This window comes from Tricharina praecox, assembly GCF_024521635.1.
Source record: "Tricharina praecox strain CBS 144465 chromosome Unknown BZA05scaffold_25, whole genome shotgun sequence".
NCBI lineage: Eukaryota > Fungi > Ascomycota > Pezizomycetes > Pezizales > Pyronemataceae > Tricharina > Tricharina praecox.
The window spans coordinates 74,992-100,808 of record NW_026250427.1 but is presented as its reverse complement, the minus strand read 5'-3'; the positions used below and the strand labels follow the sequence as shown (position 1 = coordinate 100,808).

General features: G+C 55.4%; 8 protein-coding genes across 8 annotated transcripts; 3 read left to right on the top strand and 5 right to left on the bottom strand.

Moving 5' to 3' along the window:
- Positions 1–53: 53 nt before the first annotated feature.
- Positions 54–2,096, top strand: BZA05DRAFT_142163 (NMD3 family-domain-containing protein). Its single transcript, XM_051478909.1, has 2 exons — positions 54–603; positions 667–2,096. The coding sequence occupies exons 1-2, from the start codon at positions 229–231 to the stop codon at positions 1,870–1,872; spliced, it is 1,581 nt and encodes a 526-aa protein (XP_051336553.1). The 5' UTR covers positions 54–228; the 3' UTR covers positions 1,873–2,096.
- A 1-nt stretch (position 2,097) lies between these two features.
- BZA05DRAFT_142164 (HotDog domain-containing protein) lies at positions 2,098–3,279 on the top strand. Its single transcript, XM_051478910.1, has one exon. The coding sequence runs from the start codon at positions 2,578–2,580 to the stop codon at positions 3,118–3,120; it is 543 nt and encodes a 180-aa protein (XP_051336552.1). The 5' UTR covers positions 2,098–2,577; the 3' UTR covers positions 3,121–3,279.
- A 137-nt stretch (positions 3,280–3,416) lies between these two features.
- On the bottom strand, positions 3,417–4,639 carry BZA05DRAFT_421172 (uncharacterized protein; the record flags this gene model as incomplete). The annotated part of the gene is made up of 2 exons (XM_051485682.1): positions 3,417–4,255; positions 4,309–4,639. The coding sequence occupies 2 exons, from the start codon at positions 4,637–4,639 to the stop codon at positions 3,417–3,419; spliced, it is 1,170 nt and encodes a 389-aa protein (XP_051336551.1).
- Positions 4,640–8,028: 3,389 nt separating this feature from the next.
- On the bottom strand, positions 8,029–12,696 carry BZA05DRAFT_476328 (putative DEAD/DEAH box helicase). The gene is made up of 5 exons (XM_051488244.1): positions 12,445–12,696; positions 12,328–12,376; positions 9,989–12,275; positions 8,665–9,939; positions 8,029–8,608 (listed from the first exon to the last, which is right to left on the bottom strand). Exons 1-5 carry the CDS (start codon positions 12,594–12,596, stop codon positions 8,358–8,360), a joined length of 4,014 nt encoding a protein of 1,337 aa, XP_051336550.1. The 5' UTR covers positions 12,597–12,696; the 3' UTR covers positions 8,029–8,357.
- Positions 12,697–14,107: 1,411 nt separating this feature from the next.
- On the bottom strand, positions 14,108–15,944 carry BZA05DRAFT_421170 (uncharacterized protein; the record flags this gene model as incomplete). Its single annotated transcript, XM_051485681.1, has 6 exons — positions 14,108–15,096; positions 15,158–15,448; positions 15,504–15,605; positions 15,668–15,673; positions 15,745–15,798; positions 15,914–15,944. The coding sequence occupies 6 exons, from the start codon at positions 15,942–15,944 to the stop codon at positions 14,108–14,110; spliced, it is 1,473 nt and encodes a 490-aa protein (XP_051336549.1).
- Positions 15,945–16,908: 964 nt separating this feature from the next.
- On the top strand, positions 16,909–18,289 carry BZA05DRAFT_407309 (uncharacterized protein). The gene is made up of 4 exons (XM_051484622.1): positions 16,909–17,212; positions 17,302–17,418; positions 17,496–17,636; positions 17,704–18,289. The coding sequence occupies exons 1-4, from the start codon at positions 17,089–17,091 to the stop codon at positions 18,027–18,029; spliced, it is 708 nt and encodes a 235-aa protein (XP_051336548.1). The 5' UTR covers positions 16,909–17,088; the 3' UTR covers positions 18,030–18,289.
- Positions 18,290–19,692: 1,403 nt separating this feature from the next.
- Positions 19,693–22,917, bottom strand: BZA05DRAFT_142061 (uncharacterized protein). The gene is made up of 3 exons (XM_051478907.1): positions 21,780–22,917; positions 20,713–21,719; positions 19,693–20,651 (listed from the first exon to the last, which is right to left on the bottom strand). Exons 1-3 carry the CDS (start codon positions 22,726–22,728, stop codon positions 20,097–20,099), a joined length of 2,511 nt encoding a protein of 836 aa, XP_051336547.1. The 5' UTR covers positions 22,729–22,917; the 3' UTR covers positions 19,693–20,096.
- Positions 22,918–23,488: 571 nt separating this feature from the next.
- Positions 23,489–24,465, bottom strand: BZA05DRAFT_142055 (uncharacterized protein). The gene is made up of 2 exons (XM_051478906.1): positions 24,020–24,465; positions 23,489–23,964 (listed from the first exon to the last, which is right to left on the bottom strand). Exons 1-2 carry the CDS (start codon positions 24,319–24,321, stop codon positions 23,778–23,780), a joined length of 489 nt encoding a protein of 162 aa, XP_051336546.1. The 5' UTR covers positions 24,322–24,465; the 3' UTR covers positions 23,489–23,777.
- Positions 24,466–25,817: the final 1,352 nt, after the last annotated feature.

The window sequence follows — 25,817 nt, the reverse complement described above, 5'->3', positions numbered from 1 at the left end:
GCCACGATGAGTGATGGTGATGATGATGGCCAATTCCCACGTGATATTAATAATGCGCTTGCTTAGCCCCTGCTCGAAGGTTTTCGTTAGATAGAAATACTTTATTGCGGGGCAAAAGACCCCTCCAAAAAGCAGTGTTGAACCCTCCTTCCCTCGACAACTCCCACAACTCCCTCACACAACACCCCCCACAACACAACACCACAAACCACCACTACTACAGCAGCCATGGATATCGACGCCCCGATCGCATACACGCCGTACACGGCGACGGCGGCGGGTGCCGCCAACATCCTGTGCGCGACATGCGGAGCGCCGATGAGCGGGACGACGGGCATGGCGATGTGCGAGTCGTGCATCCGGCTGAACGTTGACATATCGGAGGGGATTCAGCGGGAGGCGTCGGTACACTTCTGCAACGGGTGTGAGCGGTGGCTGCAGCCGCCGCAGCACTGGGTTGGCGCGCAGCTCGAGTCGAAGGAGTTGATGGCGCTGTGTTTAAGACGCCTCAGGGGACTCGCAAAGGTCAGGCTGGTCGATGCGAGCTTTATCTGGACGGAGCCTCACAGTAAGAGGATTAAATTGAAGATTAAGGTGCAGGATGTGAGTATTACCAGGGGGGAGGGGGAACGGTGATGTGGGAAGGCGCTGATGGGGCAATGACAGGCGTATCAAACTACTTTCTTGGTGCAGACGTTCGAGGTCGAGTTCGTGGTGGTCTACACTCAGTGTCCCGACTGCGCGAAATCGTACACACCCAACACGTGGCGGGCGTGCGTGCAGGTGCGACAGAAGGTTTCGCACAAGCGGACGTTCTTGTACCTGGAGCAGCTGATCCTCAAGCACAATGCGCACAAGGACACGATTTCGATCCGGGAGACGAAGGACGGGCTGGACTTTTTCTACGCGCAGCGCAACCACGCCGTCAAGATGGTGGACTTCCTGAGCGCCGTCACGCCCGTGCGCAGCCAAAAGTCGTCCGAGCTCATCTCGCAGGATATCCACACCTCGACCAAGTCGTACAAGTTCACGTACTCGATAGAGATCGTGCCGGTGTGCAAGGACGACCTGGTGTGCCTTCCCTCGAAGCTGGCGAAGCAGCTCGGCAACATCCCGCAGCTCCTGCTGTGCACGAAGATCGGCAACTCGATCCACCTGATGGACCCGAATACGCTGCAGGTGGCCGAGATCTCGAACCAAGTGTACTGGCGGGACCCGTTCCCGTCGCTCGCGAACGTGACGGAGCTGACGGAGTACTTCATCTTGAACGTGGAGCCGGTGGGCCCCACACGGGGGAAATTCATCCTGGCCGACGTCGAGGTGATGCGCAGCTCCGACAACCACCAGTTCACGATCCGCACGCACCTGGGCGGGATACTGCACCCGGGCGACGACGCAATGGGCTACCACCTCACCGGCAGCAACTTCAACAACTCGCACTTTGAGGGCATCCCCGACTCCCACGTCCCGCCCGTCCTGCTCGTCAAGAAACACTACCCGCGCCGCCGCAAGAACAAGACCCGCGCGTGGAAGCTCCGCCACATCTCCCGCGAGGAGAGCGAGATGCTGCCCCGCAAACAGGATCAGGACCGTGCTGAACGCGACTACGAGCTGTTTCTGCGCGAGATCGAGGAGGATACCGAGCTCAGACAGACCCTGCAGCTGTTCAAGAGCACCAGGAAGAACCCGCCCAAGACGCAGAAGATGGATGGCGTCGAGATGGAGACGGACGATGCCGCTGCCGCTGCGCCGGCGCACACGGACGATGAGATGGATGGCGATGAGGACGAGGACGAGGACGGTGGTCTGCCGGAGATCGGCATGGATGAGCTGCTGGATGAGTTCGATGAGCTGAATATGAACGATGAGTAGGGGCGGTGAATGAAGAAAAGTTTTGTTATGTTGTAAAGTTCTGGGTTCTGGTATTGCTGGGGGTTCGGTGTACTAGGATACTTTTTGCTTCTCCATTTTTGCTTTTGCTTTTGCATGTCTGGTAGGTATCCGCTGGGTTTTTCTTATGTATCAGGATTTTTTTTCTCGAGAGGGAGATCAGAGGGAGATAGAAATACCGAGTTTCTTTCGGCTGAGTGACGTGAAAGGAAGCGGGTGATGTCGATGTCCCGTCTCGAGCTGGTGAATTCAAGCAACAGCCTTACTTTCCCATTACCTCTGAAGCCTGTCTGTCACAAGCCATCCACAGACTGTGCCTGAAGTACTTTATTTACCTCCGACCAAACCGATCCGCACCACTCCCGAGCCGAACCGGGGTTTGGGGGAGCACTATCAAGCATCGTGCTGCGTCAACCGAGCCTCGGCCCACGCTCCCAGCGCGCACACGAACACCAGCACCAGATATGTATCGCGTCCCCCGCCCACAGGGTGGACGACCACATTTCTCCCGCCCGTACCTGCAACGCCCACACCTTTGACGAACTCCCCCACCGCGTCCCACGCCGCCACGCCGCCACTTCCCACGCCGCCACTTCTCCCAAGCTCACCTCTCCCAAGCTCACCTCTCCCGCACCACCCACCAAGCCCACCAAGCCCACCACCCCTCCCCCACCCACTCTTCCATCGATGCCACCCACCGCCCCAAACCCCCTCAAATCCCGCACCCTCGCCGACTACCCTCACAAATCCACACACAGCACGCGCTGGTCCGACAACGACCAGTACGGCCACCTGAACAACAGCGTGTACGCCTTCCTGATCGACAGCGCCGTGAACAGCTACCTGATCTCGCACTGCGGGCTTGTTCCCACCCCCACCCCCACCCCTTCCCCTTCCAGCGCCCCCTCTTCCACGCCCACCACCCAGCAGCAGCCGCAGCCTCAGCAGCAGATAGGCCTCGTAATCTCAAGCCACTGCACGTACTTCTTGTCTTTATCATTCCCGGAGGCGGTAGAGCTCGGCCTGTGCGTGCGACGGCTGGGGACCAGCAGTGTGCAGTACGAGGTGGGGTTCTTCCGGGTGGGGGGCGGGGACAAGGTGTGTGCCGTGGGCGGGTTCACGCATGTTTTTGTTGATGCGCGGAGTAGGAGGCCGGTTAAGGCGCTGGAGGCAAAGATGAGATGTGGGTTGGAGAGGATTTTGGTGGGGGAGGGGGGGGCGAGGTTGTAGTTACTCTTGCTGCTGGTGAGGGTGGGCGGGGATGGGGAAGGGGGTTTATGGTACAGGAATAAGGCAATGCGATTGCAGTTATGGATGTTTTTTCCCGTTGACACTTGTACATACATAACATAACTCCCCCAACCCAACCCAACCACCGTCCCCAGACTCCCCAGACTCCCCACCCACCGATCCTATTAAACACCAGAAGGAAAGGAAAACAATACGAGAAATACCATGTACATACACCCGCTATAAAGTAACCAAAAGCAACCAAACAAACCAAAACCATAATACATCCTTCTCGATCACGACCTAGCATCCAGCCTCATGTCGAGCACACGGCTCTCGATCCTCCTTCCGCCGCTACCAAACACAACTTCAGCGCCCGGATGCGCTCTAAACTCCACGGGCGTCGGCGGAACCTGGGCAGTAGTGGCATCATTCTTCAACATGGTACGATTCGCCTGCTGGCTGACCCACGAGTTGACAGTTCTATGCTTAACTGGCTGACTCTCCATTGACACGGAGGAGCGGACGCTCTTTGCGGCGGTGATCCAGCTGAACCTACTGATCTCTCGCGCAGCCTCAGGGGAGTCCGGGATTGCGGGGGCAGGCGGGAACGCGGTGGCCGCAGCGGGCGCAATGTTCAGGCTTAGCGACTCGCGCTTGGTCTTGCGCGTGGGGATAGATTTGCGCGCTGCGGTGGTGCCGGCCGCAAGCTCGTTCTCGAGGTAGAACGTGTGCGTGTGTCCGTCCGACGTGGGCGATGCGATCCGCTGCCGGTCTGACTCGTCAAGGAGCGAGCGCCGCACGAGGCGCCGCAGGGACCCCTGTCGCCCCATCTGTGCGGTTGAGGGCGCGAGCGCGGGCGCCGGTGGGTACGGCATGGCGAAGATGCCGTCTTCGGTGGTGCCGGATTCGGTGGTGGGTGCGCCGAAGAGCGGGATGTGGTACAGCGACGCGGGGGCGTCGGAGCCTACGGATTGCCAGCCGTCGGTCGGGCCGGTGATGATCGGCCGGGATTTCTCGGCGGTCGAAGAGAAGGAATTGCGGTTGTTGCCCCGGTTCGGGAAGATCTTCTTTGCGATTACTGCTCGCCATTTCCAGAGCAAGAAGCAGACGGCGCAGATTACCACGAATGACACTGGCGGTTGGTCAGTGGACGGCCTTGTGCAGAGAAGAGGGGAGGGAACATACCGACAGATCCCATGGCAATCATCCAATGCTCCTTCGTCTCCTCTTCGGGTGATTGCACCCTCATCGCTGCGGCCTCAGCCTCCGGAATGCCCGTCTGCAATGGGATACCCGCAGAGATGCTGGCAGACGCAACCACGTCGTCGTCATCACTCTCGTCATCATCATCGCTATCGTGATCGTTCTTTGGTGGTGGCGGTGGTGGTGGCGGAGGGAATGGCGAAGTTCCGTTGCGCGATTCGCCGGCCGGATATCGTATCTCGATATTCCTGACCCGCATTCCCCCATGCGCCGTCTCTGCTGTCGGTAGTGCTATTATCATCGTCGGAGCCATTGCAAGTCCGAGATACGTCCATGCGGTGCGAGTGTTGGATCGTGAACGAGGAGACATATGTGCTTGTTATATCGAGTAAAGGATTGGAGTCAAGTGGAAGCGCCGATGGGAACCTGGAATTGAAACTCCGTGTGTCTGTGCGTGTGCGGCCCCTCGTTTCGGTTTCGGGCTCGTACTGAGGCTCGATGTACGAGTTGTCTGAAGACTGAGACTGGTCGGAAGGGGGGTGATTATGTGATGGAGGGGGATCTGGACGAGAGAGCAATGAAGCAGTCGCCGTGTTTGGATATTCGGTCCTGCCGGATGGTGATTGTCGGGATATCGACGGATAGCCGAAGAAGATGATTTGTCTGCGATGAATCCTTCTTGCTTCGTTCCTCTTCTGCTTCTTCTTCTCCTTGCCTTCTGCTGTTACGGACAGTGAAATAATGAAAGGTACAGATGTCAACTCTGAACTGTGGGTGGGCCTGCCGTCGTGGAATGTGAGCTGAATGAAAATAAAACAAAGAAACGAGGCTGGCTCGTATGTGCGGTAGCAATCGACGTTGACGTTGACGCAAACCGAAGAATGGAAATAAACGCAAGGAACAAAAAAAGAAGAAGGATGAGAAGAGGATGTGAAATGATGGAATGGAGAGGAATACCGGCGGCGGACGAAAGATCCCTCCTACATATGGGGTGGTGGGGTATAACTATCTCGTACATGGCCGTTGTTGTGGTGGTGGTTGTTGTTGCACTGGCAGTTTCAGCTGTGTTTTGGATGTCGCTGCGCGACACCTTCCATAGGCTGGTGGGGGTCGCGCGGAGAGGAAGGTACCTGGCTTAGCCGCCCTGCCTGAGTACTTGCCGATTGTAACCTGCTAGATAGTATGTGTAGTAGTAGCACTCACTGCTCGCTGCTCATTGCTCAGGATTCAGCCCTCAGCCCTCAGGAGTCGGTAGATCGGGCATAAATAGATCAGAGCGAATGGGCGCTAGAGAGATCGCGGCAGCGCAGGGCATCGCTTGAAGATTGGGACTCGGGAGTCGATAATTATTAGAGCAGAGTAAGATGCAGTTACGATACGGCCATTACCGTTGAACTCTGCTGGTGCAGCATCTCCGAAAAGCTTGGAATCTCGGCGGCGACAATCTCCTTCGCAGACCCCATTGCAACTTTCAATCGCCGCCCTCGGAACCGCCGTCACCGCTCAGCACTCGGGCACAGCACATCTGCCGTCTTGCCGAACCAGGCACTGGTTTCCCCATCGTATGCAATCACCGATTAAACAAAACAAGCAAAAGCTGTCGATTTCCCCACCAATAACAACGCCTCCTGGATCGCCAGTGCATTCCGAGCCAGGGTGTGTAATATGTATCGCGTCTTCCCCCCTGGCGAGACCCTTATGCGACTACCCCCATACATATCATAACTTCCTCACGCGTCTTGTCTGTTTGATGTACCTACCATGTACCTACATACCGAAGTACCGAAATTGCGGATTTCGGAGCAGATGGGTGACTACATATAAAGTACTGTAGCACCTACCTACCGCTCCAGATCTAGAATTCCCCTTTGTTTGGTTGTTTTGACCAGGGGCCTGGCTCAGTGCTCAATGCTTACTCCTCCGGCCGACTCGTTAAGCGCGGAAGCATCGCGACTGAGATGTGCATTTCCTGGCTCGGATTCTGGGCACGTTACAGACTACCCAGAGGCTAGCAGACCTCCCCCCGGGACGCGTGGTGTGCATGAACTCGAAGCCGCTTTTGCCTCCGTCGTTATCGACGAATGCCGCCGGTCTCTTGAGGCTTGGACTCCTGGGTGGTGATCCAGTTGACTTCGGAAATGGACGCATCGGAGCTAAAAGCTACGCCTCAGTCCTGAGGAGTGAGCACACGATCGAGAAGGCCATCCAATGATACCTACGATAGAGTACCTGGAGTATCCCCTCCCCAGCACCTCCGAAGCGAACCCCCGCCGCCCCGCTACCGTTACAGCAGATGTATCTAGATATCGCCAATTCCTTCCTTCCCCCCACCCCGTCTCCCACCCCGTCCCCCTTCTCGTTGCGCGTCCGCACGGGATGCCGCATAGGCGTATGTAGTACCGTACTACATCAGTATCCATCGTCAGCCGCCCACTCCCGCCAAGGGCGGATCTAGATTCCAGCCTACCCACTGAATCCTGATCTGATATAGATACTGCCTAGTAATCTGGCCCTTCGTTTCGTCCTACACTGTTCCGTTGTTTCACGGGTCGGACTGGGTGCCGATTTCGGAGGAGGGAGGGAGAGAGGGAGGGAGGGAGGGAGGGAGGGAGGGCGCTTTCGATGCTGCTTGCGGCTTGGAAGTTGGCCTGTCCAAGCTTCAGAATTCATCCCCTCAACTGCCTAGACTCTGGATAGTGGATATCCGAGTTGCTTGTTCTTAAATCTGCCTTATGGGTTGACTGGGATGGCCTGGGATGGCCTGAAGACTCGAGAGGGTGGCTAGGGAATAGAGTAGAGTACCGGTATAGTATTTACCCCCGATCTGAATGGATGTGTCCTTTTTTTCGCGATGAGAGTTCTAGGTATCATACATACCGGTACCTTGTAGATGAAGTCATAGCTATCATAGTAGTGGAGAGTATAGTACTGCCTACTCAAGAAACAAGTAGGAAGTAGTGAAAAGTTCTCCGTCATGTTCACTGTTCAGTTCATAGATACCTATCTCTCGAGTTCTAGCCCCGATTTGGTGAGCCTACTATGGACTTCCCTTATCCAGTGGCAAATAGGTATCATAGGTACCACAGGAATAGGTATCCCTTCCCTTCCCTGGTAGATAACTATCAATAACCGAAGCAATCACCAAACCTCAAGGATACCGGTCCATACATACAAATAACGGCACAAGAAGTCGAACGGTAGATAATCCCCCCATACAGCCATCCGCCGTCCCAATGGACCGGCTCAGATTACTTCCTCGGTCCAGCCTTCACCGAGTGACGGCGAAGCACACACCAAATATCATCCATCCTGTGCGATCCCTCCCCTCCAATCGAGCGGAATATCCGCAGTCCGCACGAGGAGACTATTCCCGGCGACGACCGGAAAAAGACCCTCTGGCCGGATGCATTCTCCCTTGTGGGGATGCTGGCTTCCATGGGGTTTCGGTAGTGTTATCTGTGACGAAACGCCCCGACTCGATGGCTTGGAAGTTGGAACAAGGCTTTGTTCTGTTATTTCTTTGCCGATTCCACAATTTCGCACGGAAGAGCCGGGTTCCAATTTTCATCTGCTGCTTCCAAATTCTTGGAACGACTTCCAAGTTCCAACATCGGTTGAGCCGTTTGCAGTGGGTAACGTCTGCTGGTACGGTGCCTGCCCTCAACTCAACTTTCCTTATTACGGAGCTACATTCAGCGTAATGGCGGCGTGAATGGGATACAGTGAAGATATTATTACATTCGACCTTAGTAGACCATAGCAGATACACATCCGGTTCGGCTCCGTGATGCCTCACACGACACTTCCAAGTCCCTCGTATCGATATCTCACGAGTGAACATGCATGTATGCTCCAAATCCATTCAGAGACCCATAACACCAATCCATCTAGTCATCTAGTCATTCAGTCATACTACTATACGTGTATCCCATGTGTATCCCATCATCTAGAGTACATCGACCCACCCAATCTATGCCAGCCATAACAAGAAACCCCACGTCCGTCCGCCCGTCCAAACCAAACACAGCGGATCACGTACCATCACCCTCAATGAGTCCGATAACACATTTGACCACCTCATCATGCCCATGTTTCAGCGCCGTATCCGGCGAATCAATCATGCCGTCGAGCGCGGTATCCAGCATCGCCCTCAGCCGTCGAACCAGAACGCCTATTCTTCCCCATCCACGGAGTCGCAGCCAGCTGTCGATAGTGATACCGCGCCCCATAGTGTCGACTTCGACCTTGCCGCCGAGGAGGAGGAGGGAGTAGGTATTCACCGCTACGAGATGTTAGCCAAGGGAAAGCACGGGGAGGCGAGAGGAAGAGGGAGCTTACGAGTGCAATCGCGCAGAAACACCTTGCTGGTAGCCATCTTTCCAAAGAAAGTCATGAACCCAGCGTTGCCAGGAAACGATTTTGCCTCGAATACGGTGCTGGACGGGTGCACAAAGACGCGGCCACTGTCGTTGGAAAAGTACTTTATCGTCCTCGCCTCTGGATCCACGGCCAGGGCACCCGACGAGCTTGACGCGAACTTCTGCTCCGGCATCTGGATGCGTGCGATCTGCGGAGTGAAGGCACCGGCGATGAGAGCGCGGAGCAGGATGTCGTTGCCTTCGTTCCTGTCGAGCTCCGTTGGAAGGAGCGGTTGGCTCCGACTGCCGAATGGGAGGAAGCCGGTGTCGCGGAGAGAGTCGATATATTGGGAGCGGTTGGACCCGATGTCGAACATGACTTGAGAATCGAGGAAGTTGTCCTGGCACCACTGGCGGAGCTCTCCGCGAGAAAGATTTTTACGCTTTTCCGACCATTGCTCCCATGCCCGGCAGTCCGCCAGGAGGTCGCCTTGGGACTTGGCGAATTGAACACGAGACTTCTTGGATTCTTCCCGTGTATCCATCCGGGAAGAAAATGGAGATCGCGCTGTGAGGATGGCTGCGATGGTGAGCGCTGAGCTGAGACAGCCAAAGAGGACGCCGTACACCATGAGCTTGGAACACCGGAGATCCGCGGGTATCATGGACATATGCCTTCCCAGCGCCGAAAGCTCATCGTCGACGACAGCGCCCATCTTCTCCAATAAGGCCAGAGCACCCTCAACGGCAACAATATTGGGCGGACTGATGGCCGCAGCCAAGAACGCTCGCACGTCCTTGATACCCATCGCCTTAGCACTGAGACACGTCTGTTCCAGCGGCACACGCTTCAGCTCTGGCTCGGGGCGCTCTGGCATCTTTCGTGTTTCGGTGCCCTTAGTGTAGAGTTTATAGCACTGGCCAGCGCGAACACGACCAGCACGTCCGCGGCGCTGTTTTGCTGCTGCGCGAGACGCCCACACTTCCTGGAGTTTAACCACGTTATTCGCCACGTCAAAGGAAGTTTCCTTGACCCTTCCGGTATCGATGACGCAGACAACGTCCTCGATGGTGATGGAAGTCTCAGCAACATTGGTAGCCGCTACGATCTTTCGTAGGCCCTTCGGCGCCGGGGGGAAGACGCGACGTTGTTCCAATGGCGTAAGTGATGCATGGAGTGGAAGGGCATGGAACCGAGACGAGCCACCGGGCAAGAACCGGATGGCTTCGAGACAGCGTGAGATCTCCATTGTACCTACTTCGTTCAGTATCTTCTGATTTACAACGAAGAAAAGGGATATTACCAGGTAGAAAGATGAGGATTGCACCCTCCGTGTCTGTCAACCGCTTATCAATTTCCGTCACAGTCGCAGCAATCAGATTGTAATTGATTCTGTCGCCCAGATTCCGAATGATCAGGCTTGTCGACGGATCCGTATCGTCCCATTCCGCGTCGTCGAGTCTCTTATCTTTCCCACCTCCTGAATACTGGTTTCCGCCAGTAAAACCGGTGGTCTTGATTATAGTATCCAGATAGATATCTTCGACTGGGAAAGTTCTGCCTTCAATGTTGATTCTGCGAACCACCTTGTTGCCTCCGAAGTAATTCGAGAAAACATCGGCATCCAGGGTAGCGCTCATCAGTATGATCTTCAGATCCTTCCGCTTAGTGATGATCCTCTTGACCAGGATGAGGAGGAAATCAGTGTCCAAACTCCGTTCGTGAACCTCATCGACAACGATATGCGATATATCCTCAAGCGTATCACCCATCTGCAGCCGTCGAAGCAGCACACCAGTCGTCACGAACGTAACCCTAGTGACTCCCTGCGTCTGCTTCGCTTCGCCACGGATAGCGTATCCGACCTCCTGGCCAACAGCCTGACACCTTTCATCACTGACACGGTCCGCGAGACCGAGTGCAGAGATACGTCGAGGCTGCGTACAGACGATGTTTGCCGTAGCACCCAGTTTGCGCTGGATAAGGTCGTCGAGAACAAACTGTACCGCCTGCGTACTCTTTCCGCTACCAGTTTCTCCACTGATGATGATCACCTGCGCCTCATTGACCGCCTTGACGATATCGTGCCGTGCCTCCCAAGCCGGAAGCCGCATCCGTGCCTCGACCATTTTCCTCTGTGCGGGAGTATTGAGTCGGGCCTCAGTAGCGCGCATGATATCTAAACTTTGCTTCGTACCCGGCGTCCAGTCGATCGGGCTCCTCTTGCGGAAATTTCGTCGCCGCTTCTGCTGCACGGATGATGGCTCATCTTTTCTCTCGTCACTGCCAGTGATAGCTGTAGCCACGTCCCGTAATCGACCCGGATTCGCTATGATACGGAGAATTTCGTTCTCTAGCCAGTCGACTACGGTGAAGATCATCTGCTCGCCTTTGAGCGTTTCGGCGTACTCCGCGGTCTGTCGAATGATGCTCAAACGGACATGTGCTGGAAGTTTGCGCTCGCCCTCCGTGATGACCGCAAAGGTAGGAATCGTCTCAGGATAATACACCGATCCAGAGTACTCTGCTGGCTTTCGGACCTCAAGGATGATAGTAGGAAGATTTTTGGGACCCCGATCTTGCATGTCGAGCGTTATTCTGACCACATTTGGAGAGACACACTTAAATCGTTCGGCTCCGTAGATAGCCTCAAGTGATGCTAGTTCCTCCTCCCAGTCGTGGTGCTGCTCGATGGTTAGAAGATCCACTTCCACCACTCCAACTGGCGATATTTGCTTTCCGTGCACTAGCATCTCCATCAACGCTTCGGCAGCGCGGTGCTCATCCAGCGCATTCCGTTCCAACACCTCCCGGCACAAGTCCAATGAGTACCCTATAGTTGCCAGTCGCTTTATGGCATACTCAACCCCAAGGCTCCCGCCAGTCGACATGGTGATCCCCGCCGAATAGTTCTCTGGCAAAAACCTTGGCGGCACATCGTCCTCAGGTACATGCGTCAATAGCCACTCCAGCGCCTCTTCGCGATCCTTCACCCATTCACACGCCTCCTCAGCATGCAGCTTCCTGAAGCCTAGCCCTACCAATTCATCCACGATCCGCCGCTGCGCATCTTTCGAGAGAGTGATACCCAACGGATTCCACACATGATACCGCCGGATCAAATCTTCGGCCTCCACCCTTCGTTCCCGTCCCATGTCCACCACCGGCACGGCCTGCCACCCCTTCCCACCGCCCAATGTAAGCTTCGAGTCTTTAAACTTCTTCGGCTCCTTCTGCTGCGCCTCCCGTTTCTGCTCCTGCTTAATCCTGGCGAGCTCATGTTCCCTCTTGACCGCAAACGGATCGGCCTCGTAGCGCCACCCTTTCCCCGCCGCCTTCTCCTCCACCCGTATATCCTCCCACGCGCCCCAGAGGCGCTTATGCGTTGGCGGCAGCATGTGCTGGATGTTCTTCATGGAGCAGACACGGTGGAGAGCGTAGGTTGCGCAGAAGTGGCGGGACTCGAGTGCGGTCGGTTGCGGAACCCACGGCAGGTCCGGTGGTTGGAAGGAAATGCGCTCGATCTCGGCGCTGCGCGGGTTCTTGACGCCGATGTGGACCGTCGAGACGAAGCCGCCTTTGTCGCGCTTCTGGATCGAGGTCAGCACACACCCCCGGATGGGGCACACGGGAGCGACGTACATTATCGTACTGTGGCTTCTCCCAGCCGTTCTTGACGCAGTGCTCGTAGCTGCAATTCCAATTCAGCACTCCGCACTCAAACTAGCTACCAACCTACATACGGAGGAGAGAACTCACAACAGCGTCTGCGGCAATTTCCCCGTCCATGACTTTCCTCCAATAATTTCCTGTACGGTAGGGGCCTTCTTCTCTTCGGATGATGCTGTCGTAGTGGCAGCCGGCGCTTGCTTCTTCGCGGGCGCAGAAGTTTTATTCTGCGGTGGTGACATGCTGGTTCTTGGACTCGGAGGTACCTATCGCGGTGATTTCTTGTGTGAAGCTGGAAGACGTGTAGTGTTTAGAGTCACTAGCGATGCCATCACTGCCAAGAAACACGGCTGATTGCTGCAAGGGACTAAACAAGCAGCCAATAAACGGACGAGATAAACAGCACCCATTCGGATTAAAGTATCGCACGGCGCACACAGACGCCCCGTTGCAACCCAGATCACCGCTCAGCCATGAATAAGTCACGAACGATAAAGCATTCAAAGTCCTCCCCTCAAGGAAGCAAAGGTATTGTTTACCTGTCCTCTTAACTATCCTCCCGTCGCTCTACCGTCGCACCTTCCTTCTTCAATGAACATGATATGTAGTAGAGTAACTTTGGTCCGCCATCATTCAGATAATTCATTATCCCTCACTCGTTATCTCCATTTAGTCTAACCCACCCCATTCAGACCCGCCCCATTCAGACCGGTGAGGACATACTCTCACACATCTGTGGAGGTTGAAATCACCATGGGGGATCCCTCCTGTCTCTTCGTGCTTACCTCATAGGGAAGCCAGCGTACCAGTTACTCCATCATCAAAGATCGTTCGGCCAACTACCTAGAACCGACAACTCCGTTTCGAGCCGAATGCAGACGCGAGCCCCGAACCCCATACCCCATACCCCGAGCCCTGAATCCCAAACCTCGTGTACCCAAGAAGTACATATGCAACATCAAGTTCAACAGGGCATCAATACGTGAGCCCCAGCCCCGAGCCCTGGACCCCCAAACCCCAAATCTCGTACCCAAACCCCAAACCTCGTACCTCAGAAGTACAGTATGCATTGTCGAGTTCACCAGGACATCAATACGAACCCGAGCAGTTCATCATAAAAGGCGTCATGAAATAAAGCCTAACAACCAACCTACAAACATACAAACATGGAAGCCGTGGTTGCACATCCTCAAACTCTTACCCCCCGACTTCAACCAGCAACAGCAGCAGCAGAAGCAGCCATAACCCCCACCCCACCTTTGCCGTAAGAAAAAGCAGAATGAATACATGATACGGCTTAATAGAAAAAAAACCACAGAGAGAGACGCTCTACACTTTTGAATCCGAAAGATGAAAAATCCATGACCGAAATAGGTAAGCCACACGATGCAATACGTAAACGTGAGAACGAGCCCCCCTCATCCACTCGGAGAAAATAACGGCTTAAGGAGAGGTCGTGCATTGGAAGTATATCAAGATACCACGCTGTGCACACATAACACAGAAGAGGAGATGGATCATAGAGACGAAAAATAGAACAAAAGCTTTTGAACAAGACGAAACAACCTTTTTTGCGATTGCCCACGCATTAATGGACGGCCATCGGAAAGAGCAAACATGAAAACAGGCCAAGACCGAAAACTAAACCCCGATCTCACAAAAGCACAACACCCACAAACATACTTTGCGCCTTCCCACCTTGATCCCACCATACTCTTTTTTTCTCCGATGTGCCGGCGGCTGGTAGTGTCGATTACGGCCTGTTAGATCCGTGACCTCCGCGCTTTGTTCCAGAGGCGACCTTCCAACCATCCTCGCCCTCCTGCTTGGGAGCTTCCGCCTTAGAAGTTCGCCAGCTTCCCGGGCTCTTAGGGGCAGGCTTGGTGTCCGTCCGTCTCTTTTCCGGTTGAGGTTTTTCGGTGGTGGCCGGCTTATCCTTGGCCTCCTCCTCGGTGGCTTCGGGAGTCGCAACAGATCCGGATCCCCGTCGGAGATTGTCGAAGCTCTTGTTGGCAACTGGCGTTCCAGCCTCCGACGCCTTTTCCTGGGCCTCGCGGGCAGCCTTCTTCTCTTCACGTTCCTTCTCTTCACGGGCTTTGCGGACAGCGATGGCGGCGACTCTCTTCTCTTCGATCTCCTTCTCGCGTTGAGTAGTGTCGATGGGCCTAGCACCACCGAACGGGCTCGCCTTGCTGTCGATAGCAGACGCAGGGGCATCTGTCGCGAGGGGCAACTCGGAGCGCTTCTTGAGCTCAAGCTTAGGACGGCTCTGGGCCAGAACGGGGGAAGTCGGTGTGCTGCGCTGGGGAGGGTCAGGGCGGGCTCCCTTGCGCCACTCGTTGTCCTTATCGGCGGCGGTTGGCTGTCTCTCGACCTGGGGACGTTCTCGGGGTGCGCGTTCCGAACGATCACCATCGGCGCTAGGAGCGGGCGAACGGCGGCGGAACTCGCGATCACCACCAGCACGGGGACGGTCGCTGGCTGTAGGGGAGGTGGGGGGGAGGGGCGACAAGGGCTTGCGCTCCCAGTTGTTAAAGTCACGGACCTTGCCGTCACTCTCGCGGAAGGAATTTTGACGACGTCCACCCTCCTCGCGGTCACCGCGGTCGCTGCGATCACTGCGGTCATTTCCGTAACGCTCGTAGCTGCTGCCACCACCACGACGCTGAGCAGGCTCAGTCGAAGGAGGTGGGCCGCTGCGACGCCATTCGCCAGTGGTGCGGTCGTCTCCACGGTCCTTGGCTGTTTTTCACCATCAGTCATCGCCATACGAAACTTCAATCAATGATTGATGGCAACTTACGTGGTTCGGCAACGTTGATCCTGACAGGTCTACCGGCAAGTTGAGAACCATTCAGGTCCAGAGCCGCCAAGAGACCGTCCTTAGTACCGAACTCGACGTATCCGAACCCCTTGGGACGGTCACCCTGCTCCCTGTCGCGGATAAGTCTAACGTTGGTAACATTGCAGTTCGCGAAGAAATCCGAGATCTCGTTCTCCGTGGCTTCAAAAGAAAGGTTGCCGACGTGGGCGTTGTAGGGCGGTCTGTCGGGGACCGGGACAACCGCACGTGCAGGGCGGTCCGAGTCGTCGGCTGAACGCATTAAATGTCAAAAATGCGCCAGTAAAGTCCACTTTCATATACATACCCCTCGAGTAACCAGCGTAGCGGTCACTGCTACCACCGGCACCACTGGATGCACCACCGTAGTCGCGACGAGTACTACCGTAGGAACCGCCGGTGCGTCCGTCTAGGTGAAGTTTTAGCGGTCTGTGCGCATGCAAGAACAGCTGGACAAGCGACGCAACATACCGGAAGCTAATGCATAGATGTCAGCCAACTGTCAAGCGAGGATCAGTGGATTGCATGTTGGAGGTTGGGATACATACAGCTTGGAGTGGAAGCGTCCATCTCGTCGGCCCAACTGGTGGTGGGACCCATGGCTGAGGGCACAGATTAGCATGTTTCTACGTTGTGTTCGGCCAGCAAGAAATGTCCGAAGATTGAGCGGTAGTGACATCTGCCAGGCGACGGCGATTGAGTGAAGCAGTGACCTACATTCGTCCTTGATGAAATCCGCAAGATTCATCTTGATTGCTTTCTTGGGCGCTATACGGGAGAAAGACAGTCAGCACCATATACTACGGCGGGAAATTGCTCGGCGGCAAAGGAGGGACAGCGGAAGACGACTGTAGACTCGGCGGCAGAGGAAAGGGAAAACGAACCCATGATTGCGAAAGTTGGAGAACGCGCTTCAACTGCAGAGCGCGTTTGTTGGAGTAGTGTGAAGCTGAAGAAGACTTCTTCAGGCGGGAGGGGTGGGAAATAAGGTAGTAGTTTTGGTAGTAAGGTAGTGTGTAGTAGAGGGTTGGGTGGGGGGAGGAGAGGAAGCGATGGGGCCGGTGTGTGTAAGGGTTGGTGGTAAGTGGGTTGTGCGATGAGGACCGGTCTGTTGCCTGTCGTCTGTCAGTTAACAGCGGGGTGGTGGAGGTTGGTGCGGAAAAGTAGGTGCTAAATTACTTTTAGCGTGTGCAACGTTCAAAAAAATTGCAGCCAGACCGTGGAAGGGTTTGGCGCACGCAAGTTAAGTAAGCAGAAGAGAAGAGGCGGATGAATTGAAATGTGTGTAATAACCGCTCGCTGACTCACCAGACCACCTCCTGTCAGCCACGGGAGAAATCTTCTATCTTGGTCCCCGAGTAAATTCAAGAAAATTGGAGCAGTCCAGCAATTAAATGCGTACTTTGCTGTGATGCTTTGAGCATCTCGTCTGAACATGGCGTTGTAAAATTCACTCGAGGGAAAGCGCTGTGTGTGGAAAAGTGCCATGTAAATGGCCAGTCTTGGCCTATTTTCCCAAACGACTGTTTTATTATTATGTATTTCCCGTTCAAGTAATCGTGTATGCGATAAGCGCCGAGTACCTCCTACTCCGTCACACATGCAGGCTAGAAGGTGCCCAGAACAGCTACACGCGGTAATAAACGTTGGGCCAATCCACGATAGGGAATTTTTAATCGTCGTCTTCGGCTATCGATATTGCACATTTTGAGCCTCTCTGGACTTGCGGGAGTAACGTCTCGACGCTTTTCTGCTTTCGGCATTTTCCTCACGAAGCATAACGCATGTGCACGAGGCCCTCGCATTCGCATCGTGACTCCAACACACACAGCTGAACACCATCGCCGCTGCTGCTATCCTTCACCACCCGCACCCCGCCTCCACCAATCACCATGCAGCTCCCCGGCCCATCCCCACCCTCCTCATCTATACCACCAGTACCACCGCCGCCGCCAGCAGCCGCATACAATCCCGAACCGATTCTTCTTCCCGCACTGAAGGTGGGTGCCGTGACTGGTCCGTGCGTCCGTCCTCCTCCGCTGTCTCTCTCGCAGCCGCCGCCTTCGGCGCATCCCATCTCGCGCTCACCTCCGTGCGTCGCACAGGATGTACCGGCGTTGTTTTCGGCGGCATAGCTGCCGTTCTCCGCTCCACGCCCACCATAGGCCTCTTCGCCGCCGGAACGGGATTGAACTGCTTCGCACTCGGGTCAACGTATTATGGTATGCCACCCCACTACCCCGCCGCGAAGGGAAGGGAGATGAGATTGCGCGAGGGTTGACAAGAAATGTGTATGCAGCTGTACGCTTGACGTTATTCCGCGCCCTACATGATCCCCGCGTCGACGGTGCGGCGGGCGCCCACCTGACACCGAAGGAAAAAGTCTATGTCAGCGGTGCGGCCGGGGCCGTGACTGGGCTGACGCTCGGGCTTGTGCTACGTGCGTTCTCTCCCCCTCCGCCAACCCCTCCTCCCCTCCTCACCACACATCTAACCGTATCCAACAGGAGGTCGCTCCAACGCGCTCCCCGGGGCATTAGTATGGGGGCTCGTCGGTCTCGGCGGCCAGTACGGCTACAATATCGCGGACGCGCGCCACACGGAGGAGGCGTTTGCGCCGCCGAAGGTCAAGGTCAAAACGATCAGTCTGCTGGACCGCACGTTTAACTCACGCTGGAATCCGATCAAGAAGTTGAGTGATCAGGAGTATGCTGCCATGCTCGATGGGAAGCTACTGGCCGTGGAGGCGGAGCTCGCCATTACGAATGAGGAGATCGTGGCGGTTGAGGAGAAGATACGACTGCAGCAGCAGCAGGAGCCGAGGAAGACGTAGTAATGCTGGTTGATTCGGACAGGCTTGGGGCAGGTGAATGGGCTCGCTGGATGCTGGATGGCTAGATCACGGGTTGCAGGCAGGTGTACATAATAGAGTGCCCATGTCCGCCATTTTATCTACATGAACATTGAACATTGGACACATTCATGGCCACCTGTGAGGCTGTGATACATGGCACGGCACACATAGTACCCATGACCTGCACCTGTTTGCCTGTTTGCCTGTTTGCCTGTTTGCCTGTTTGCCTGTTTGCCTGTGGTGGCCTTGTTCTGCTACATTGCCACAAGGCTCCTTACGTAGTATCCTACGGTATCTAGGGGAGCGCACCTCCGTGAAGCCGTAACAACCTGTATGGATAACCACCTCCCGTTCACGGCCGAGCACTCGCACATGATTTTTTTGGATATTCGGATACTGCGATCTACAGTGGGCAGGAAAGAACTGCGACGGTTCGCCATAGTCTAGACAGGCTGAATGCGAAATAAACCGAAGATCACCCTCTCTCGTCCATTACCTCACCAGTGATCCGGACCCGGCATATAGTTCACCGGTACGCACGTCGCAGGCAACACCGACCACGCCAGTCGATGTAGTAGTATCGCACCAAACCCTCACAGCCTCGCATGTGCACTCCAAGAGTCCACACTAGCGGTCACCGCGGCGCGAGTGATACAACGTGGAGCCTAGAGGAGGAGGAACTCCACACTAGATATCCCAGGTTCTAGCGGGCCTCCCGCTCCACTGCTGGGATCGGGAGCACCAGGGAGATATGTAGCAGCAAGCAGCACTGCACGCCCACTGGCATCTCATAGGCTTCAGGCTACAGGTTGCAGCCAGTGCTGTGCTGTGGCCGGTCGCAGACTACACGCTCGCCCAGAGTGCTCCCAGCCGTCACTTCTCTTTCCTCAACCGACTCTTCCAGCTCTTGTGTCCCAGATCCCAGCAGGAGCAGGAGCAGGAGCAGCCAGCGTCGAGGGAAGCAGCCAGCCAGCGTCGAGGGGAGCAGCCAGCGTCGAGCTCAGCGGGCAGCGTCGAGGGAAGCAGGACCGCGAGCTCACCGCAGGACCGCGAGCTCACCGCAGGACCGCGAGCTCACCGCAGGACCACGAGGCCAGCAAGACCGCGAGGCAAGCTTAAACTTTAAAGGCATCGCCCGTACCGTACCGTGAACTGGACTACATAGACTCTGGAGATCCTCCTGGACTGTAGATCCTCCTGGACTACTACTCTAGTAGTTACATGTGTGCCGTGGCTGGGGCGCTGGTACTCCAGAGTAAGTGCTTGCTGGCTACCGACTAGGTACGAAAGTGGTAGGGCTGAAACGTGTCATTGCGGCGTTGCTATGTACTCACTCATTCGCACCGACACCACCGAGACGATGGCTTGCGTAGTTCACACAAAGTCACTCACGACCTCGCCACGGCGGCGCATTCTGGCCAGGAACGGCCAGGTAATTGCGCAAACCAAAGAGAAGAAAAAGTAAATCGAGGCTGTGAGGCCGTAGGGGGTTTGTTGGGAACATGCGGCTGGGATCAATCCTCCTTACAGCTCTGCAGCTCTGCAGCTCTGCACTGGACAGTGGAGTCTGGATGTCTACCCTCACGAGCACGATCGTATCTCTCAGGTATCGGGAGTAGAGCACAGTGCATCAAACCGAATGGGCCCACGGTTCCGTTTGATCCCGTATTCCCACCTCTGTTTCCCACCTCTGTAGACAGTTGACTACTGTTCACAGTTGACCACGAGTGTGACCACCACAACGGAAACGCGCGGATCCATCAACCATCATCCATCATCCAATCCAGTCTAATTTCCCAACCCATCCCCATCCCGTTCCATCCTATGTATGTTATTCAACAGAAAATGCAAAAACAACGCCCCCAAACGCCCACTTCTCCATCAACAAGCCAAATGACAAACCGAAAAGAAAACAAAGAAGAAAAAAGAAAAAAGAAAAAGATGGTATACCCCCACACTACACTACAGACAGCATCCGAAAGAATTTATATACACCCCAACGGCATAACAAGAAACCCACAACAAATCGTAAATCATAATCATACACTACCACGTCCGCCTCTCGTCCATGCTCCTAGCAACTCTTCCGCCAGGCGTGAGCGGCAGCAGCGGGGGTCTTCCGCGGGCAGAGCCGTTGGTACTGTCGTCGTCGGTATCGTCATCCTCCGTTGCCTCCGCCAGCCGGGAAAAGTATCCCGCCAGTCCCTCGTTGCTGTCTATGACGGAATCGTAGCGCGGCGGCGGGGTGACGAGCGGTAATGGGTCCGGCTCGGCGCTGAATGGTGGTGGGTTCATGGTTGGATATCGAACTGCGGGTGGCCGCACACTCGGTGTAAACGGAGGAGGTGGAGCCGTGGTGGGATTTCGTTGTAGCGCCGGGGTCTGCTGAGCCGTGCGCGAGGAGTCCCGTCGGAATGGCGGGCACCTGCAGGAGCCCGTCGATGATGGCCCGCCGGATTGGGGATCGTCGTACGCCGGGAGAGTGGTGTTGGCGTGTGTCGCCTGGCAGGCGAGTAAATGGAAGGGCGAGTCGATCGAGATCTCAAAGTGGCGACGCTTGGTCGGATCGGTGGGATCCTGCTTGCTGAGTCGCATCACAATCTACTCCTGTCAATTTTTCTTTCTTCTTTTTTCTGTGGGAATTCCACACGAGAGCGCGTACCTTGATCCAGTGATGCACCTGGATGTTTCCGTAGGTGGTATCGAAATGGATACGATCCCGCTCCTTCGCGTTACACCCAGGCAACTGCACATTGAACTCCATCTCTGTCGGTCCGATGTTTGGCGTGCCGTGAAGATCCCCAAGGAGGTTGTCCGTTCCGTTGACCACATCCTCCGTACCACCGCTGCTGTGTGTGGTGACACCTCCACCAGAAGTGGTTCGAACCGAAGAGCCCGCAAACGCCGACGTGGCCGGTGCTTCCGCGCGCTTCTCGAACAACTGAACCTTCTTGACCGGGTCGATGCGATGGACCTTCTTGTTCTTGCACGAGTACTCGATGTTCTCAGTGATGAAGATCTTGATGCGATGGCAGCGAACCTTGGCCAGAGGAGTCAGCTTGAAGGCGATCGGTATCGATGCTCCGAGCGGGAACGCTTTGCCCGAGATGACGATGTCGTAATGGAGCTGATCTTCCCAGGTCCTATTGATCGCGATTGGCTCCGTTTGCTCCAGATTCGCGTCCGAAGGCACCCGAACCAACAAGACCTCCTTCTTTCCCGTCAGGTTGGAGCGGAACGCACCCGGCCTCTCTATCGAACCTTCCAGTTCGTACTTTACAGACCCCAGCTCGACGTTTACCGTCTCTGGCAAACAACTGTCGAGCGGCAACTCAAAGTTGTAGGCGTAATCACCGGGCGGGAATATGCGGTATCCGCGTTGCGCGATCGAGAGCTGTCGATGTGGCGATTCTCCTCTCGATAGGCTCCGCGACTTTGTCATGCGCAAGGTGTTTTTGTGCTCGGCGGGTGTCGCCGTCCACATGAAGTTGCTCTTTGGGAGGCCACCAACGCCGCTTTCCGTCGAGGAGCCGGACGTGGGTTTCCGCGGGGTAAACGAATCCGCGCAATGGCCCAGCTCCGCCGTCACGAACTGAGCGTTGAAAAAGGGCCACGTGTGCTGCATGATTTCCTTTTCTTCAAAATATTCCGACTTGCGAGGTGGGATTCCTAAAAACGTCAGGTCAGTCAACAGATATCACTCATCAGAAAAAGTCTTTGTTTGTGTACCTTCCGGCCATTCCGTTCGAGCGCGTCCCTTGAACGTCAACGTCACCGCCTTGATCTTTGTCGGCTTCGTGACCCGCAGGATCATGCTACCCCGCAGCATGGCAGCCCTCCGGATGCTCTCGCTCCCGTCCAGTCCCTGCAGAAACAGGATCGGCTCCGCAAGCTGTATGGTCATGGTCACGGCGCCGCCGCTCGACGAAGCTTGCGGCTTCTCATACATGGGAACCGGGCCAGGGTCGTGGATGCGAGAGGCGCTCGTCGGTCGCTGTCTCGGGGTCGGTCCGGGCCTACTGGTACTGCTGACCGTACTGACGGAAGTTGTGGACGAAGCTCCCGAGGAGCACTGGCTCGGCACCGGTCTGGGAGCCGTCGTAGTGACATGATGTGAGGGAATACCGGAGTTCCCGCCGCCCATTACGCGCAGCATCGGGGTGGTGGAGGCGGTGGAGGTGGAGGAGGAGGTGGTGGTGGTGGTGGTGGTGTCTGTATTTACGGGGAAACAGATGGTCCGTCTTCTCCGCGACGATCGGCTGGACGAAGACGAGATGGCCTGCTCGAAGAGTCGCTTGGCGACGTCTTTCGGGGTTCGGCTCTTCCGTGGGGTGGGTTCCGTCAGAGTCGACAGCGGTCTCCCCGTCTGGTCGGGCTGGGTGGACGCCGTGGCTGTAGGGGTCGAGATCAGTCCCGGCAGAAGAGGTGGCAAAGCCGATGGTGAGGAGGTGCTGGTGGTGATGGAGGTGGTGGAGGAAGTCGTTTCAGAGGAGTTTGGCACGACGATGGAGTGGCGTCTCGAGGGTGAATCAGTGGTAGTAGAGGGAGAGAATCGAAACGGAGGATGAAGAGCAGAAGCAGCAGCGACAGCAATAGCAGCAGCAGCAGTGGTAATAGTCGTGGTAGCGGCAGCGGCATCGACGGCAGGCTGGGATCGCTGAGCAGGAGATGTCATCATCGTGCTTTAAACCACACTAACGCAGCCAGGAGGCCGGCCAATTCTTTTTTCTGATTTTCTTTCTTTCTCGGCTGTCCCCGCACCCAGTCGAGGTTGTGCGATCCTAAACTCCGATCGGCACGAGCGAGCGAACGAGCGACGAGAGAAAAGGAAAGAAGAAGGAAGGAATAGTTATAAGTAGAGCAAGTAGAGTATGTAGGATGTATGTGTGATGTGTGTAAGTACGAGGCGACTTGCGTGCTTATCGAGTCTCGACTTGGTTGCTTTTGTGGGGCGCAGCTGAAACCGACAACTGAAGACCGACGAAGCGCAAGTTGCAACGGACCGCGGCGGCGGCGGACGGATAGATGCAGTACCGTACCGCAATAAGAGTCTATTCTATGGGTGGGCAACGCAAGCACAGCAGGTAGGTAGATATCGGGTAACCACTCCTCCGCTCCACGGGGGGAATATGTATGATATGTCGTACGCTGGGTAATGGTGTTGTGGAGCAAGCAAGTATGTGTGTAAGTATTTACCGAGCGATCGCAGTGGATTGGTGAGCGAGCAGAGCTGCAGAGGGTGTGTGGACGGGTCTGGCCAACCAACCAACCAAGCAACGTCGTTGTCGAAGGTTTGTCTGTAGGTGAGTAGGTGAAGGAGGAAAGAGATGAACAATGAGCGAGCGAGTTTGGGCGGGTGGGTGCGCGTTCGACGATTATTGATATGTAAGAAGGGGGGAGGGGGCGGAACGGAACTGGAACTGCATCGGACAGGAGACAGCTTCTTGGTTTTATTGGCACTGCCGTATATCCATCCATTCGTAAGTAACTCATCCAGTCTCTGTCCGTTTTTCTCACCATCCCCCCCAAAGTCCACAGTACAACATCCCATAGGTAGGGTAGTGTCACCCCCATATTTTACATAAGGGACTAGAGAGAGCCTAACTGGAGTCTAGAGTATTTCGCCCCGTCCGGACTCCGGAGAAGGCGCTCGCATGGGGGGGGCGGGGGAACTTTCGGCTGCCAAAAGACCAACCACAACGCGTAACTACGGTGGAAACTACTCGCTCAACTGTGGCCTACCATGGTACTAGTAGTAGCGTCGCGATGATGGCCGCGCACGGCAAACATCGGCGCCGACACGACCAGAACTCCGCTTCCCCAACCCCAACCCCAACCCCAACCCCAACCCAACCCCATCGACGCTGACATTGGCATTGACATTTGCGTGTCGCATGTTGGCATGGTGCTGCTCCTCCTGTCGTCAGTGTATAGAGTACTGTCGTAGAGTGGAGTAGAGTAATCCTCACCCTATGATACTCCACTGTCCAGTACTTGGGCATGTACAAGGTACATATAAGCAGGCAAAGACATAGTTACCAGGTAGTCCTTTCCATCGTAAGAAGTAGATGCGGAAGAGCACGGCGTTACATCTCCATCCGATGATTACCATGGGCCATGGCCGAATGTCTCTCTGGACCTCTGGCCCATCGGAAAGAGCGCGTCGATGGATATGTAGGCACTCTATCACCATGCCTGGTGCCAGCCTGCTGCCAGGGTTGCGTCTCACGTCACGGCTGTCCCATAGATAGATAGATAGATTGGCCGTCATCGATACGGAAGGAAGGAAGGTCGAGCAGCCTGCAGGACGTCCGTCTTGGTTTTTTTTCGGTCTGCGGAGTTAACATGGAATACCGTAGGAGGTACATACCGTATCGGCAGGCATAGGTACTGCATCTATCTGCAGACGAGCCATACCCACGGCTATTTATCGCATCGGCTGGGGGATGGTTCTTGTGGTTCTTATGGCGGTGGTGGTGGTGGTGGTGGAGGCGGTGCACGTGACTGGACTCATAATGTGTACCTCAGTAAACCACCTGGCCCGGCCCCGTTTTCCCTCCTTCCTTCGTATATGAAACCAACCAGTACCATGGCCATCTACCATGGCCATCTACCCACTCTACTCTACTCTAGGTACTCTACTCATCGCCGTCGCATACGAACGAATACCGACCAAGTACCTACATCTAGACCGATGTGCTCCAGGTACCATTAGTCTATTATACTGGACGCCCAAAATACATCTCCGCGCCGCCCCGCCTTCCGCCGTGCGGAATGTCTCAGCCGATCATCTCCCACCTCGGCACGTACCGACTGCGAGGACACGATACTTACTTCCCTACTTATCTCGCTATAACTACGGACGGTATAGAGTATGGGTACTTGGACTACCATATCGTCATGATCGGTTTCCGCTGTCATCATCGTGCGCCGACATCGACATCGAGATTCGACACCTGCGTTCTAACTGGCATCTGGCATTTGGCATCTAGAACGGAAGCTACATACGACATCCACACACCCACACACACGCCGAGTCTTGTCTCGGCTCGGCATGGCATTGCGTGCGTCCGGTCGTCGGTTCCCCCACATGCTGTATGTACTGTACTGTATGTACTGTACTGTATGTACTGTACTGTATGTACTGTACATATGGCACTATATCTCTCCGTCAGACATTCATCTAACTCGTTACTCGACGTGCTCGACGTGCTCGACGTGCCCGCCTCGGCTCCGTCGGAATTGCCTGTACACTGTGCTTAAGGTACTCTATCCACCTGCGAGCCTTGCGTCAAGTCTCCAACCTATCCAACCCAGCACATTTCTACGCATTCTAGGTACCTATGTTTTCTAGGTACTTCCTATCTACCTGTTATATAGTACCCCACCCAACCAATCACCTACTTCGTGCGACCTCCAGCTTCTTGCTCTTACTCTTGCTCTTGCTCTTGCTTCCTGTTCCCTGGTTTTTCGCTCTCCTTCCATCTCCATCACCGTTTCCCGACCGACCCTGTCGAAGTAGGTCACCAACCCCGACCCCGACCAACCAACCACCTGCACCAACCAACCGGCCAACCACCCGGCCAAGCATCGCGTCCGATGCGCATGACGTCGGGAATCTGTGCACAACATACATGTGGAGTACACACTTTGAGCTGTTGAAAGCGAAAGAAAAGCAAAGAAAAGAAAGAAGAAAAACTTGGCAGGTGGAAGAAACTTGGAGTATGAGGTAGGTACTGGCCGCAGGTATTGGCGGGATACGGTACC